This window comes from Urocampus carinirostris, chromosome 1 (assembly GCF_059441175.1).
Source record: "Urocampus carinirostris isolate Australia breed hairy pipefish chromosome 1, RoL_Ucar_1.0, whole genome shotgun sequence".
NCBI classification, from domain to species: Eukaryota; Metazoa; Chordata; class Actinopteri; order Syngnathiformes; family Syngnathidae; genus Urocampus; species Urocampus carinirostris.
The window spans coordinates 17,910,030-17,928,135 of NC_142349.1; the positions used below are offsets into that span (position 1 = coordinate 17,910,030).

Sequence of the window (18,106 nt, forward strand, 5' to 3'; positions counted from 1 at the left end):
ATAAAGAGAAAAGGCTCATGGGGTAACTATACAACAGACAGGCTTTCTTGAGTATTTGTGCAGTGGTTTCCTGTTTTTGCAATCTCAAAATCCACTCCTGGTGTTTTCTGTCCTTATTCGATGTGTCTGTTAAACTATAAACTCACTAAGCACGGACACACAACGCTGTCTTCATGAGTTAAAATGATTTGACTTCCAACACTCTCTGGTGTCTGCTCCTGCAAGAAGAGGGCCCTTGTTGCCACGGTAACAAAGCTTTACTTTTATTAGCCCAGCAGTAGTATATTGTATGTCGGACGGGCTTCAGTGAGACAATGAAGCCCAAAATCCTTTGGGATATTTGATGAAAGCAGACATGTTGATAATACAGCAATCTACTGCTTTAAATTGTAAAAACTTTGTGTCGACTGCTGGATGTATGTGTTTAATATATAAAAGAGGAACGTCGTAGTGAAGCTGAATTCTTCATCCTGGAATTTGAGTGATTTCTAAATATAAATTGGGTTGCAAAACACCAACAAGAACATCCCGATGTTTATTCTGTGTCTGGATGTAATTTCACCGTGATATGGGCTCAAAATAATAATTCTGGCCCCTCCTGTGTACCCTTAAGTTTATTTCACAGTACTTTGCCTGAAAGCTGATTACATAGTATTGTTTGAAAAAAGATCACACAACAACAACATTAACAACAAAAACATTTTGTGCTCTTGTTTACTTATGATGCACTTAAACGACCTTTGAGCTTTCTATTGAGTTTTGTCATCATTTATAACTCTTTATAATACACGAGTGCTACAATATGCAGGAGGAAAACACATTGCTAAGTGGCTAAAATAACTAGAAATCCTGTGTAGCTCTCCTTGTATACAGAAATGCTCTTTTTTCATTCTTAAAAAGACAAGGAAAAAAACATCAAGTCTTCAAACAGTTTTAACGCTTGAAATTAAAAAAAAGGAAAATATACAGCTGTCCACAGGAGATATTTAAAAAATTCTTAAGGCGTTTTAAATATTAAGTCAGGCTATTGTGTCACGAGATGCTTATGTAATGCAACCATATTGGGCTCACAGATGGTTCATTTCACATGACATATAAAGCACATAGAGTACAAACTTACAAGAAAATTGTCAACAAAACTATTAATTGTAATTATAATCCCAAAACTTTTGTGTGGTTAAATTATCCCTCTCTCCAATAATGCCAAAGTATAGATTTTATCTAAAAATATATATGCGCTCTTACAGACAACACACACATACATTTAAAGTTACAATTCCTGTCTTCATTTTGAACTCATTTAAGACAGCAACTTTAAGATCAAATGATCAATTCGTTTGCAAATATGCACATCCTACAAACTCTTTTTGTGTAGGCCTGGAGTCATGTGAAGATGAACTAAACCATAGTGTCATCAAGCTGACTCATTTTTGTATTGCTCATTCATAAATATACAACAAATCCCTTGTCCATGACCCTGCGTGGAATGAGCTCTGTAAACATCGTTTTGATGTGTTAAGTTTTGAAATTTACTGCTGAAAATGTATAACATATAAATTCACAGCCAGTAAGTCAGAGGAGTCTTTTTTTTCTCTTCACATTATCAAGTGTTAACTCTAGCGTGTTGGTCGCCGTCCATCCGGTAGGTAATGTCCACAATATCCGAAAAGACAAAACAGACTTTCAAATGAAGGAAAACCTTCTAAGGAACAATTTGGCCCATCAGAGTGGCAAACCAACTTTACGATCATTTACCAAGATAGAACTTTATAGTACACAGGACTCAAGTGAAACAAAATATTTGTCCACCGACATGAATAAATACTTTCTGTAAAATATACACAAAAGCTGCCGTAGACACATAAGATAGTTGTATGTTACATTCATCCAACAGGCTTGCTTATGGGCAGGGAAATGCTTGAGCAGTCCTACCATTTCCACCTGAAATATGATCATTCAGTCTTCCAAAAGCGCATTATGCAATTGGATTCCCTCCCTGTAACTCATTGCAAATACAGTATAGATATAAAAATGCTCATACCATTCCCAGAACGCGCAGGGACAATGTAAACAGTTTTTTTCTCCTTTGGTCGATAAATTAGAAATGCCTGATGAATGAGGCCTTAATACATGATATTCCACATGTCTGTAGTATATTGAAAAATCACTTGCGAATCTCTGATAAAAAGAAGACAAAGAATGTGAAAAGGGATTAAATGTGAAAAATGAGGCCAGCTTGTACTCACCTAACTTGCTTTTTTTGCTGTATGACAACAAACCCGAAAACAGTGTGGAGGTAAAAATGACCAAATCTTTACACAGATTATATAGGACATTAACTGAATATTTAAAGTTTTCCCCAAAATACAAATGAACAAAACAGTGAAGTTTCAGTAAACATCATCGGATAGAGTATTCTTAAATTACACAACAGCAAATCCACTTTCACAGGACTTGGCCATGCGATACCCAAAAACTGATAATTTATTGTAAAGTACATCATTTTATTAAGTACCGGTAGTATATTTTCTCATTAGAGAATAAAATGTTTCCACTCCATGAATTTGTTTACACAATATGGCAGATATTAAACAATTTCAATTACCCCTCAAAGTCAAAAGAGATTGTGATACCTATGTGATTTTGAGCCAGAAAAAATCCATTGATTAAAAGTTGGGTGAGGTTCTTGTGTAAATTCTGCAAGTCGTGGTCCTTTTAAAAACAAACAAAAGGAGCAAACAAAAAACCTCAGAAAGTTATGATTTTTGTTGCGCTGAAACACCTTTCCAGTAGTCCAAAATATCATGCAGGTCCTCATCTTTTGCAAACTGCACCTTCTTACGGAGTGCGTGGCCTGCTGCCATGTATTCGTCATCCTTGTGTCGCTTTCTGTGGAGTTTGAAACGCTCCCAGATGCTGTGAGAAGGTTTACAGTAGTACTCTGGACTGGATGAGTAGCTCAGGTTGTGATACTGAGCTGGCAACTGGGAATAGGCCAAGTCTCTGGAGCGGGAGTGTGAGATGGGTTCCAGCATGGGAGACTTGATGCCATCAGGGCCCTCCAGCTCCTCGATCTGAGAGTCAGGATAAGAATGGCGGTGGTCACCGTACTGTCGTATCTTTTCAGCCTCGACTCTCAGGATGGCGGCAGCGGGAGTCACCGTGAGGATGGTGTCCCCCGTCGGGGATGTTTTCTCAATATACCTGGATTCATTACGGTAAGGCCGGGGGCTTCGCATTCCTGAGGCTGTGCTGGGTCTTTTTGGTGAGGCATCCGAGGTTCGATGTCTCTGCAGGGAATGGTGGTAGCTATCCTTATACGGAGGGGAGAGAAGACCCGATTTATTCTGAGGCTGCTCAGATATGAGCAGCAATTGCGGCTCTGCATTGGAAACAGCTCCTGATCGTACCCCCGGATAAGACGTGGAGTCCGTCTTGAGGGCATCAATGCAGTTGTTGATGATCTGGTTGACTTTATCAACCTCTTTTGCAATGGTGGAAATTTCCGCCACAGAGCCTTGACTATTTCCAGCTACTCCCATGTCACACTCCCTGCGGTCATGATGGTCCAGACTTCGCACCTCCATATAACTTCCCTTCATCATTTTGGGAGTATCGCTTATTTCTTGAAATTTATACTGATCCAATTCACTTGTGGGCGGAAGGTAAGGCATGCGTCCCATGCTCTCCCCAGTTAGCAGCTGTTTTTGGGACATCCGAGAAAGAGTCCCACCCTCTAGTTCGGGTCCATATTTCAATTCCATGATGTTTTTCTTCAGGCTCCCTGCCTTTTTGTGCTTGGTGTCTCGCTGGCGCTTTCGTCGCAAGCAGTAATAAACCACCCCTAGAAAGATGACCATGGTGAAAAGGCAGCCCAAAATGGTCATTATGTAATGAGTAGCAGTCGTGTTGCTTGCGTCCCTTGATTTCCCCTTCCACGGTCCAGTGGTGATTGTCAGACATGTGTGGTTGTGTCTCAGAGAGTTGCGAATGGAAACAACACAGTATGTGTAGTTTGTGTGAGGTTTAAGGTTTGTAAGATCAACATCCTTGTTGAACTCTTTAAGGGTTTGGATATCCGTAAAAAAACTGTTGTTGTAAAGAACCAGGATATACATCTTTTTGTAAGGATGCGGGATCTGGACTGTGATGGTGGCGCCTGTATTAGATACTTTTTTCAGTTTCATTTGCGGGTTTGCTTCAACTTCATTGTTGGTTGTGCTAATGTTATTGGTAATTATGTCATCTGGTTCTGTTCCTGATGGACAGTCCTCTAGTCCACAAAGTGTGAAGTCAGGTGGGGGTGTTGTGGGCTCCAATGGCAGTGGAAAAAATGGTGTGATGTAGTCATCGGTGCACACTGTAGTAAGCATGTGAAGGGCATTACGATAGGTTGGGTTGTTGGGATTCTGACTAAGAAGACTGTAACCAGACACACCACTTGGGGAGTCGCAGACCATGCGCTCATTCGTCCTGTTGGGGAAAACCGAGAGCCACTTGACAAAACCAAGTAGTTCACAAGAGCAATTGAAAGGATTTGTATACAGCTCACAGGTGGTAAGCTTAGTCAGACTGGTGAATGTGGAGCCGTCAAACTGCTGGATGCGGTTCATAGACAGGTCGATGTTTTCTATGTTGGGGCATTCCCAAAAGGCATTTGGTGTCACAGTCTCAATCAGGTTTGCCTGGAGGTAGAGGTACTGCAGTTTTCCCAGACCCCTGAGAATCCCCTCTGTTAAATTGCGTAACTTGTTGAAGCCCATTTGAAGAACTTGTAAGTTAAATTGAGCAGAAAAGGCCCCGTCCTCTATATAGGATATTTCATTCTTGGTCAGGTTCAGGTAGGTTAGGTTGGCAAAGCGACTGAGGGCAGAGTATTGAATACTTTTAATCTTGTTTTCATTCATGCGAAGGTCCACAATAGTGCTGTTGATGTGCAGTGGGATGGCCTCGTAAGGCGGCTGATTCTGGCTACAGATTGCGAGCCAAACAAAGCCCTTTTCCCCCTCAATTAACCAGCAGTCTCCGCTGACTTGACTGACGTAGGTCAGATAAACAATGGCTGCAGACCAAAGCAGGGTGCTACTTGCCATCCCCCACTTTCTGGCAATCCGTGCCCCCCTCCGAGTCATGTCTTGGAAACACAAGGAAAAAAAGAGAAGGCAATTCTGCTCTGATTCTAATTTAGCTTGAGCGATCCTTTTTTCGCAACCAGAGGGAGTCCTTCCAGCCACAGCCTCGTCATTGATAGAATCCTTTTCATTTAGATTTCCAGACAGAGTATGGGGAAGAATTTACAATCTTGTTTTGGTTTGAACTGTTTGTGTCAGAAACAAACATTGTTGAAAAGTCTCATTTTATTGTTTCTCAGTTGTTTTCTCCCTTTTGCGTCACCTTCTTTCAATTGGAAGAAGGACCTGCAACACAGAGATGTAATGTCAATTATTATTCAATGTAATGCATTCATTCATAGTATCTCTACATGGTTTGCTCATTTATGCCCCACCAATTGTTTTTTGAAATCATGTGTGCACAGACTATCAAAACAAACTATCAACCAATTACCACTTGACGGCTTGGGGAATGGCAAAGTCCCAGTTTTCTGTCCATTAAACTGCTCACTGTCGGATGCAAGGCGGCCAGCGTTTAGACACAGCATTAAATCAATTAAATAGCACGGTGCGCATTGGCACGCTGGATCAATGTGTTTAGGGTTTCTATCTGACAAGCTTGCTGCGTAAAGCTTTTATTGGTGTGCAAGAGGCTTATGCCGGGAGAAAAAGAAGGACCATGTGGGCCAGTTAGACCTTTGCAATACCTTTGCAAACCAAATCACCAATATTGCTGTTGTAATGGATTGTTCTTTTTAAATGATATTCCTCATGTATTAACATTTATTTCACCAGTACATTAAGTCTTAGAAATTCTCAGTGGGGATTCAAATTTAGTTTAAGAATCAGGTTTCATTCACATTGCACTAAATGGTGACTAAAAAATACAGAAGCAGGCAGTTTTTGTTTTAATATTGCCAGACTGAGCTTGAACTGGCACGGACATGCATGACGTTTGTACTCTGGTTGGCAGGATTAAAGCAAGCAGAATGTTGATGAAAGAGATGGACACTTACACTAAGATGCAAAGCAATTGTACCTTTCTGTTATTTACAGTAACTTCTGTATTGTTTTTGTTTGTTTTTCGTGGAAACAAAACCCGGAAATGTACCGTATTTTCCACACTATAAGGCGAACCTAAAAGCCTTTATTTTTTTCAAAAGCTGACCATGCGCCTTATTTATGAAACAAAATTAATTCGCAAAGTCTTGCAACTAACTTGCAGCCGCCGACTAGATTTCCCCCCGAACGCCAAGTAGTCCGCGGTGTATGCTGGGATTTATTTACCGGCGTTTCATTGGCTAACCAATGTGTCAATCATCATTTAAATGGATCACTATTGGCTAAAGTTATTCGGAGGTCAAGGGGAGGATCCTTTTTATCATTTACAGGCTGGCATTGGCTTAAACTGCAAAACAAAGCCTGCAATTGGCCAAAAAAGATGAATGCGTATAGCACGTGGCTGACGGCATACAGAAAGCATTTTTTTACTATTTTGTATTTGTAAATATTTTATTCTCCTAGATTTACTAAACTCACGGATACAAGAGGACCACGGCTGCACATTATTATGAACACAACGACTTCGGTGAGCTACTCTGGCTATATATATTATCCCTGTATCTTGTTTCAGACTGAACTCGATGTTTCGGTGATAAGCAGTGCAGATAATGGATGGAATGGAGTGTCTATTTTTAAATTAAACTCAATTCCAAGTGTTTATTGTCATATGCACAGTAAAGTTGTGAGCGAAAAAGAAAATAGAAACTAAGGAATGTTTGGCATTTCATGAATCCCAAAACTTTAACCTTCCGAATGATGGAACGATGCATTTGAGTGACATCGTACGGACACCGCATCCGCACGTGTTCACGACACGTATTTGCGTCTTTGCAAGCTTTGGGAATGTTAAGGGGGTAATAAGTTTGACTGAACTATCTGACTGTTTTGTTGACGTTCCCATTGTAGCGCCTTATGTATGTCAAAAATAAGACAAAAACTATTTTTTCGGGTGCGCCCTATAACCCGGTGCGCCTTATAGTGCGGAAACTACGGTAATACATACTTGCTATTTCATGTTTGGAACAAAATACATGAACTGTCATGTATTTGCACGTATAAATTAAATTTGCACTATGGACATTTGCACCCTTTGATTTTTTTTATTTCATTTATTTCTTCCGACAACTAATGCAGAACAGAACTCTCATAACTATGTAGGCACTAAAGAATTAGTTGACAGTAAAGTTGCCGTTGATCTTGGATAAAGTTGCCCTGTAGAGTTTTGCCGTGGTCTCAAATGCTGACCACTCTTCACTGCAGGTGTGATTTCTTACTTCTTTAGCTTACTTAACACATGATTTAAATATTTTCCGCTGCCAGTAATTGTTGATTATAATACCTAGCATTGACAGCAAATCTTTCAATGTTGATTCCTACGACATCTATACCGAAACTGACAAATGACGTGGGTCATTAAAAGAGCTGTAAACACAGGCTTTGAGATAAGGGGATTCCAGTCACTGGTAAATTGCATCCTGCGGATTTTCTTTCAAGCATTAGAAGGCCAGGGGTAGGGGGGTTTATAGTCATTCTTTTAGGCTTGATATGATTTTAACATGCTTTGTATAAGCATAAGCCACATTAAAGGTGTCATAATTCCATACCTGTCAACCTGTACGTTTTTGCCATACAAAGTACGTTTATTATGCATTTTAAGATGTGTACGACGTACAAGAAAATCTGTACGGAAAAAAGCAAATTTATCAATTATGGGTACCATCCGGTAAACACAGACTATCACGAAACCTGGGGATTTCCCATCATGCATCATTCCGGAAAAAAAAATGTATATATGGTGTAAGATTATTTGGTATTTTGTAAGGAAAAATACGACAGTTTGCACGGGCATTGAGACGTGGAGGTTGACAGGTATGTAATTCGAAGAAAAAAAAAACTCTAAGGTAGATTTTGACACAGGTATTTTGCAGGTACTATTTAACAAAACTGATAGTTGAGGAACTGTAAGGCTTCTATTTTCCAACTACATAGTCTAATGTACTTGTTCACTTGCTTTGTTGTGCAGCAAGGTTTTTTTGTTGTTCTACTTAGATCCAGGTTTTGATGTTCATATAAATACAAATATATATATATATATATATATATATATATATATATATATATATATATATATATATATATATATATATATATATATATATATATATATATATATATATATATCTCATCTCATCAGCTGCACCGCTTATACTCAGTAGGGTCGCGGGGCTATATATATATATATATATATATATATATATATATATATATATATATATATATATATATATATATATATATATATATATATATATATATATATATAGGGGAGACACTTCTACACAGGAGATATAATGACGCACTCTGAGAAAAGTCAATGTGGCACCAGAGTTGATCACCACCCCTGCTGTCACTTGACCTTTTTCCCCTCATGCAGTGACGACGTGCAGCCACTAATACGTCTCACCAGGGCATAGTGGCTGCTCTTTTCTATAAATATATTTCTTGAGCGAATTGTAACGGCACTTGCTGGCTGTGTTTCATGCATGATATTCAATTGGTACCAGGCAGCACTGAAAGAAAAAAAAGTTCTATTAACTTTCTTTTTATTGACACCACTACGGTCACACTAAGTGTGCGTTCACATTTGAATTAAATTCAGTGTGGTTTGCACGGGCCGACACAGTTGTCTTTTGGGTGGTGCGAGGATTCCTCCCGCGGAAGATACACATAGAGACAAATGAAACGGTAAATGACACAGCCAATCAGCATGTAGAATGTTTGACAACAGCCCACTACGCCATATTACAAAGATTATGCAACGTTTTTATTGCATGAGTAAACATTGAAAACATTTGCATAGTGAAAACCCATGCAAGTACTGTGCACACTTTTGGTGGTGGTCAGTGTACTTTCTGAGCTTGTATTTTGAAACAATTAGCATGCAACTACGTCACATTTGGTGTTAAACTTTACGATAGCTACTATTCTGTCTTGCCTTAAGCCGGTGCAGTTTCCCAAATCATGTAATGTTGGTGCAATGTTGCGAGGAAACACTTGTTATTTGTGGATTTTTTTTATTATAATTATTTTTTTTCGAACAGAAAAAGTACAATGCAGACCTTGGGCTGGGCCATAAAAACCGTGTCAGACATTAAAATATTCCATGATACAGAAAAGGTTGGGGACCTCTGCTCTATAAGAAGCATGCTGTTTGCCATTTGTAAGCACATGAGCATAGGTTAATTGCTCTGGCATTTGTTTGAAGTGAATTAATTATGCCTCAATCCAAAAAAAGATACATTCTGTTTATCTTTTACATGTATACAGAACGGAATGTTGATACACCTGAACCGTACAGTTTCCGTAAATATATGAATATAAGTATGTTTTAAAACAAACCAGTTGGAGGATCATCTAATGTACAAATCATATGGATGTGCAGTAGCAGGGAAATAATCATAGCTAAGAGTACTGTACAATAGTGCGAGAATAATAAACTGCATATATATATTATAAAGGGCAGCACAGTGGAGCTGTTGTTAGCACGTGTGTGGCACAGTTCTGAGGTCATGAGTTTGCATGAACATACCAATCCCTTGAAAATAATTATTAATACTTGAATTGAGTTTTATGTCCATGACGCCCATGAACTGGAATTTAATTTATTAAATTTCTGAAATAACTATGTGTTATGTTATTGCTATGTTGTTAACATGTTATGACAGGGTTAGTTATTAAAAGTAGGGTTGAATAGACTCAGAAAACCAATAAAAAAGATCATGTTACCAGAAAATCACAATTATTATGTACACGTGAGCCATATAAATAGGACAAAAAATTATATTTTGCTATTTGTTCTGTTTTGCTACTGTCAACTGATGATCATGAATAGCTTTGTTTTTCTGGACTAGCACAAGGCCAGAAACGGACACAGGACCCAGTAGTGTTCGTTTACTTAGTTTTATTGGTAAAGAGAGGGAGAGCCATATTTGCTTCCACGATCCGATGATCAATGGGCACGGGTAGCAGGCTGCTGGAATGCGGAAGTGGCACTTCCGTGTCGAGCGAGGATAATCGTAGGCAGAAGGGATACTGGTCATTAGCCGGGACATAAGAGCAAGGGCGGTATCGAGTTCAGAAAAGAGGTCGGCAACAGGTATCAGGCAGGAAACAGGGCAAAAGAGGTCGGTGGTTGGAATGGCAGATCAGGGCAGAAACGGGTCCAGAAACAGGTTGGCAACAGGTATCAGGCAGGAGAAAACAGGGCAAGAAAATGTCGGAAGGTATGAGCTTGCCTAGCTGGGAGCATAGGTTTGCAACAATCTGACGGCTTCCTCTTGAAAGCTGGGGGTTCAAAAGGAGTCTCTGAAACAATCAGCTCTCAGGGCTGCTGGCGCCAATGGGGCAGCCGCAGGTGCCCCGAATCATTAATCATGACATGGACAAGTTGAAGAAGCTACTTTTGAGCAGGGCGTAGTGTATGTATATTCATTTTGGGCATACCGATGTCTCCTTAAACTCTGTGGTCAAGCGCATACACACACAAAGGGAAGTAAAAGGGGAACCGTGTGGTTATTGCAGTACGACTGTGCCAAGGGCTGCCATTTGAAAGCGCCTTCAGGATGACAAAAGAGCAGCAGTGGAGGGGAACTGATGAGAAAAAGAACACTGGAAAAGCCCCAGGGGAGAGACATCGGGTTCAAATCAAATGTTCCATGAAATGAGTATAAAAAATACATCTCTGTAGAATATCTGCGGACGCCAAACATGACAGGGCGGCAGCCGTTTGTTGTTAATGCTGAGTTTGCGCCCTTTGGCGCAAACAGAGATCGAATGGGCACAGGCGATGCTTCTTTGGGCCTCGTTTCGCCGGCACCACAAAATGTTTTTGGGTGCAAATGCTTTCAGTTAGACCACGGACTTTAACTGGAATGCATCAGCACTCATGTCTGATTTGCTGACTGAAAGAGCGCTACAGTATCAGGGCTTGTGTGTTACAAAACAAGCCTTACAGTATATTAAATCATCTAATTGAATAATCTTTGGAACACTATTATATATGTAGCACCGATGGAAAACAGTAATCACTCATTTATTTGGAGGGTTGCGTTCCAAAAACGTCCCACAATTGTGAAAACCTGCTAAGCAGAAACCTTTATTTAATCATTTTTTTATTACTCAAGAGTAAAGGCAATTTACATGCAGAATAGTTTTTCTAATAAGTCAAAGTACTTTTCTTTAGTGTCCAATTATAATTTTAAAAATAACCTTGATGTTTTATTGCACTAATCCACTTCGGTTTACATGATACCTTACCCCATCATGTGGACGTTATGGAAAACTGCATTTACTTTCTTCAGGTTCTGTCATACAGAAATCACAAATTTTTCCACAATTAAACATTGTTGAAAAAATGCCAAGTGTTTCCGCATATGGATCAAGAGCAAGTTTAAACGGTTGAGATGTCCAACTTTTTTGGTGATAGAAAGCATCTTTTTCTGTTTAGTTAATAAGAATGCAGAACACAATACACGGTGAAAATCCACAAAGTAGCAAAACCACGATAAGTTAACCACAATACAGCAAGGGATTACTGTACTCTCGCTCCAATTACGTACTTTTGACCAAATTAATAGCAAAGCATTGGTAGGAATACCGCTATTGCTTAGTTTGTTATTTTATGACTGCCAAGGCTTGTGATATAAAAAACGCTACACACAACTAATAAAATTGCCTCAGCTCTATGCATGTATTGGGCCGATTGTAGCATTCTATGTTCAAATGAGTCTTGTACATAGCCATGGGTGTTTGCAGTCATATGAGGGCTTATTTTCCACCAAAGACCCACTTTCCCTAATGGCAGCAATCTGCATGGTCCAGTGCAGCCGGCCAGAACACCCGAGGCATCGGAAGAGTGTGTATTCCCCTATCAGAAGCAGGCAGCCACTGCACATGCCGGCTCTCTCCTGTTCAAGGCTTTATGCGCCGGGTAATGAAGGCTTTTCTTTTTCCCTTTCAACTTGTGTGAATAACCTATTGAATCCATGCCTTTGAAGAACCATTCAAATGCAGACATGTACTTTTCTATGTGGGGTTGCGCTAGGCGCCTTAAGAGGAGATGGGGTAAAAGGTCTGCAAAACATCACACAGCATGAAATTTCTGCCGTCTTGATAGCAGCCTACACTGGATACAAGATAACGTACTAATAATATCCAACACGATCCATCCATCCATTATCCACCCTCAGTAGGGTCACGGGGGTGCTGGAGCCCATCTCAGTTGTCCTCGGGCAGTGGGCAGGGGACACCCTGAACTGGTCGCCGGCCAGTCGCAGGGTACACAGGGACAGACAACTCACTCGCTCATTCATACCTAGGGACGATTTGGATTCGGCCAATTAACATGACATGCATGTTTTTTTGGAATGTGGGAGGAACCCCACACAAGCACAGGGAGAACATGCAAATTCCGCACAGGAAAGCTGGGAGCTGGATTTGATAACAAGACCTCAGAACTGTGCTGCGGACTCGCTAAGAACTCAGCCGCCGTGCCGCCCATTTCCAATACCATGTTTTAGAATAGTTTGCTTGCTCCTCTAGTCCAGCGAGTACCAGATCGCTGGTGTGTGTTTCCTCGCACCTAACTTCCTCTATATCCCAATAAACTTTTGTGTGAAACGTTACGCATTTGGGTTTACCATTTGTTCTGGTGCTGACAAATGTTTTAAATGTAAAGCTACAACAACAATAATTTTATTTGATCAAAGTAAAATATTTACAAACAATTCTGTGCACTGTGCAAGCAATATTATCACAATGGAGAGAGCATGAAAACACGGAAAACATAGCAAGACCTGGCCTTCCCCCAAAACGTTTGGTTTAAACAAGAAGAGAACTTATCAGAGAAGCAATCAAGATATACATGATTATGTTGGATGACCTTCCAGCATACACAGTTGAGGTGGGACAATCTTTGCATAAGAAAACTTAGTGGTACTCTGCATGAATTTGCCCTTTATGGAAGAGTGGCAAGAAGAAAGCACTCTCTGACAGAACACCATAAAAATGCTCGTTTGGTGTTTGCAGGAAGCCACATGGGAGAAAACAATAACTTGTGGAACAAGCTCTGGTCAAATGCGACCAACATTACACTTTTCGGGCTGAATACAAAACGTTACGTTTAGCGTAAGAGTAACACAGAACATCATATTGAAAACACCATCCCCACTGTAAAACATGGTGGTAGCAACAAGGGGGGCAATAATTTTCAACACGTACTTTTCCATTTTTTGTTTGCTACCACACACTATAAATTGTTAAATATATTTGTTTTTGTTTTCACTATGGTCTCATATGTTGTTGATTCCGAGTTTTTTTATTTATAAAGTTGAAGCCTGAAATATGGCACGATGTCAAAAAATCCTTGGGGGGCCGGGGCGGATACTTTCACAAGGCAGTGTGCAAATGTGTCCCAAGCAGTGTGAATTCCATTTTGTATTGTTGGGCAAAGGATTGAATTAAGCAGTCTCTTTGGCCAGGTACGGTACTCAATCAGGGCCACTGGTAACACCCCTGTAAAAGTGTCAGTTTGCTAGTTCAAAGCTTACTAGGAAATATGAGTAACCTTCAGTGTTCCCTTGTGTGTCTTGCAATGATCCAACCCAACCCCTGCATCGCCCCCTCGCTGTGAAGCCGAGCTCCAAAATGAAACAAGCATCCGAAAGCATCAGGAATCAACAGTGTCTCCTCTCTCCTAATCACAGGATATTGCATGCACGCCGAGCCCCTCTGCAGCAGCAGGCCGCCCCTGATTGTTGTTTGCGGCTGTCCAAACAACATTGTCGCGCATGCTCAATTCAAATTGTTCACGGCAATCTGCGAGTGTCCACAGAAAGGCAGATATCTAACCATCTGTTTTTCCTTTTTAAAAAAAATATATGATTTGAAGGCCTTCTCAGCCTTGCTGTGCATGGGTTTCTTATCTCGTGTTTTGTTGTGGCGTAGGTGCCTCCATCTCAGCGGACCCTTCTCATCCATACCAATGACCACCCCCTTTATTTGATGTCATTGAAAATGCAGCACGCTCTTGCTGTGTTGGAAAGACAGCCAAAGGGAGATGGGGGGAGGAAAGCAAAGAATGGGGAAGCAGAAGTAGCCATTCAATTGAGTTGAAATTGAACTATGGCTCTCGGGGAAGGAAACACCGTGCACATCGAGGTCTTGAATTGCTTTTGGCGGGGGGTGTCGCAGAAGGTGTTTGTGCTCGGGTTAAATCAACGCATTTTAAAGTGCTACATTTACTTCAGGAGGAGTCAGGCTGGGGAATACAGAAGAGGGCTGCTTACGAAGGCCTTAGACTTGTTGAAGTTTCGCAAACATTTGTTATTAAGTTGATCCTTTTTAATTTTTTGGTGATGACATTTTCTCAAAGACCCTCCTGTCTTATCAAAATCAACTGATTTTGATTCAAATTGTTGCCAGTAGGAGCCCTCCCCCAATAAATTTATCACATGACCCTGTTCTGGGGAAGGAGATACATTGCTGCCTTTGTAATCATAAAAGTGCAAGACACAAGTGCTTCTGGTACAATCCAGCACCTTTTCTTGTTCTAAATAACCTTTGTGGGGCGGCAGTAGCTCAGGAGGTAGAGCGCTCGTCTTGGGATCAAGGGATCCCAGTTCGAATCCCGGCTCGTCCGTGTTACATGTCGAAGTGTCCTTGGGTAAGACACTGAACCCCTAATACCCCCAATAAGCAGGTGAGCGCCTTACATGGCTGCAAGGCCGCTATTGGGAAATGTGGAGCACATTGTAAAGCGCTTTGGGAAGTCATTGACTTGAAAAGCGCTATATAAATGCAAATCATTTCATTTCATTTCATTTCATTGTTGCATAAAGGAACTGCTCGAGTTCCACTGAAGTTAAACACTTTTGTAAATACCTTATTTTTCGATCGGAAGCGCATACAGTAATTATTGAAACACGTTACTATACAGTTTTAGGATAATATCGTATTTAAGCAATTTTTTTGCATTAATTGATCATATAAATGAACATGGCTGACCTAATTTGCAAAACATTGTATGAAATGAGTGACAACACATAACCACTTGATCAGCAGTGGTACAAATGACGAAGTACCAGACATGATTTTGTTGTCTCACGATCTGTACTCACGATGCCAGCCAGGAACATTGATTTACATAGAGCATTCTGATGGGTTAAACAGTCTTTCCACCTCTTCACTAATGAATGGTAGAGAATGGAGAAAACAGAAAGTCTTTCAACAAAATACTATTGATGCATTGTTAAAGAAGTGGAGAGACTGTTATAGCTTTCAGAATGCAGTGTGCAAATCAGTGATGTGGTGCCGTAAAAATAGGCTGGTGATGAGATGAGTTCTAATGCCTTTTCGTTTGTTATTCTGCACCACTGGTCGTCTAGTGGTAATGTATAAGTGATCTCATCACCATACAATGTTTTGCGATTTTTTTTGTTAGTGGCACATATGAATGCATTGCATTTATTTGTATCAATACACAAGGAAGCTCTAACTGTAGATTCGATTTCACGCGCCTTATAGTCCCGTGCTCCTTGTGTATGAAAACTATAGGATGAATTACTATTTGTAGAGGGGGAGGTGATGGGTGCCTTATAATCCGACGGGGTTTATAATCTAGAAAATAACGTAGTATTTTTCTCATTTTTTAAATTAAGTCCGGAATATTTAGTTTAGCACAATCATATTTCATTCAGATGTAATACATTAAAGTTGGTATATTGTTTTATTGGAAGACTATCAATAATATTACACATCATGGCAGAAAACTGGATTCAGAGACAATTAATTTTGAGGTTTATCTATTGTTATGAATGTTATTAGTTCGGATCAAGCTTCAATTCTGTTTAGTGCATCTTTTGAACAAAGCGCAATACAATTCGGATCAAAACATTTGGTATACAAAATGCATTTTTCAACATTATCTGTATATCCATTGCATTTTAATCACAGCATTATTAAATATAATTCCTTTTCCTGTATTCAATCATTGAGTTCATGTTTGAAACGTGTTCCAGCGGCTATTTCAATTGCTTCAATTTTCATACATTGCAATCGAGCACTAGTGCAAAACAAACTTTTCTTTATCTCAATCTAGTTAATCTAATGACCTGTTTTACCATTAGTGTGGAAAATAACACCTCACTGCTGCTAATTGGCACGAGGTGCTGGGAATTAGCAATAAGTATTACTGAGGCATTGGGCTAATTTATTTGAATGGTGAATCTGCATTCCAGCAGAATTTCTCAAAATGAATGTCACCTGCTTTTTGGGGGGATGACCATACCATTAGAATCTTCAGAGCAATATATATATATATATATATATATATATATATATATATATATATATATATATATATATATATATATATATATATATATATATATATATATATATATATATATATATATATATATATATATTTGTAATGTATGCATGGTTTTCTTAGATTTTTAAAGAGAGCCTCAGCATATATTTTAAGACAAAATTGAACAAAAAACCCAAACCATCTCACTAGGCAAAACTTTATTCTTTTACACATTTTATTTCACTTGGTGGGATTAGATGATTTGATCAAATGTATGTAATAATAACAATAATAATAATAAGAATAATGTCAGAGCCCGTGTCCCATATGAACGAACAAACCATTTTAAAATTGGCTCCCTCCCGCAGTTACGTAAGATTGTTGAGGCTCATTTTCACCTTCATTTCTTTCTGTAAATAATGGTTTCAGAACAAGCTGCAAATGGTTCTTTCGTCAAAATGTCACAAAATATTGCAAACGAAAAGTTTCTGGCTGTACAGCATTTCCCTTCACCGCAGAGGGCATGTGTGAGAGAAAAGGGAGCTGCTGTGTGTGCAGAGATCCTCCCACCCCTACCGCACACCCAATCAAATTTGTCCACACCTACCGTTCACCCAATCAAATTGTTTGCTGAGCTGGGGGTTTGTTCTTTGGGGTTTCATCATAAATTGTCTTAACAATAAACATACATTTTTGAGCTTCCATATAAAGGATTGTTTAGAGACTTACAGCTAAAATGGGGTCTGTTCTTGTGCCACCGTGGCAGTAAACTGCAGCGATAACTGTACCCGTTATATCCTGGACCGAGCTTCTGTCTTATTGGGTTTACATTGGCTCTGTATGTGCCTTGATCCGATGAGGAGTGTTTATTATTGAAACAGCGGTATCAAAGGGGGACAATAGTATTATTCCCAAGTTAGTTTTGATTAAAAAACAGGATATGTTCTGATCTGTGGCACGAGACACCCTTGACGTATCGGGAAAAACAACCCCCTTAGAAATGGTTTCTAGAAATGGTCCAGTAAATGTTTATCTTACAGGTGTTTTGGACAAATTTATTTTGAGAAGCCTAACAACAAAAATCTATACTCATTAAAATAGAACAAACACAAACACAAAAAAAAAAATCATTAGCATAGTGGTGCACAGTGACCAGGAGAAAGGAGTAAATGAGCTGTGCTGAATGTTCATCAACTAGACAGCAGGTAACACAGTACTTTAATTTACTCCAGCACTTTGAGATTTAAAACATAAGCGGCAATAACACCCGAAGGTGTAAATGCAATTTTCCAGGCCATCAACTGACCATCAACTCGGCACGTTTTGCTGCCTCCAACCCAAAGCATGTGGGAACAATGATTTAGATCCTGACAAAAGCAAAACTTTAATAGCAAAGACTTTAAATGTCCCTACAACAGACAATTTCTTCTGGCCTTGTTTCATATTGGGGAGATTATATATTTGCTGAGTGAATAACTTATCCGCTCAAGAAAAGAAAAATCCTCAGGACTTGAAGTGAAGAGTAAGACACATATTTGCTTTATTTCTTAGAATTCATTGGTGC

General features: G+C 39.6%; 1 protein-coding gene across 1 annotated transcript in view; it reads right to left on the reverse strand.

The window, feature by feature from the left end:
• Positions 1–596: 596 nt before the first annotated feature.
• Positions 597–18,106, reverse strand: part of elfn1a (extracellular leucine-rich repeat and fibronectin type III domain containing 1a) — a 134,596-nt gene continuing 117,086 nt past the window's right edge. The window contains exon 3 of the mRNA XM_088329388.1: positions 597–5,417. Coding sequence (XP_088185514.1) covers positions 2,757–5,132 — 2,376 coding nt within the window. The 5' untranslated portion in view covers positions 5,133–5,417 and the 3' untranslated portion in view covers positions 597–2,756. The remainder of the gene's footprint in view (positions 5,418–18,106) is intronic.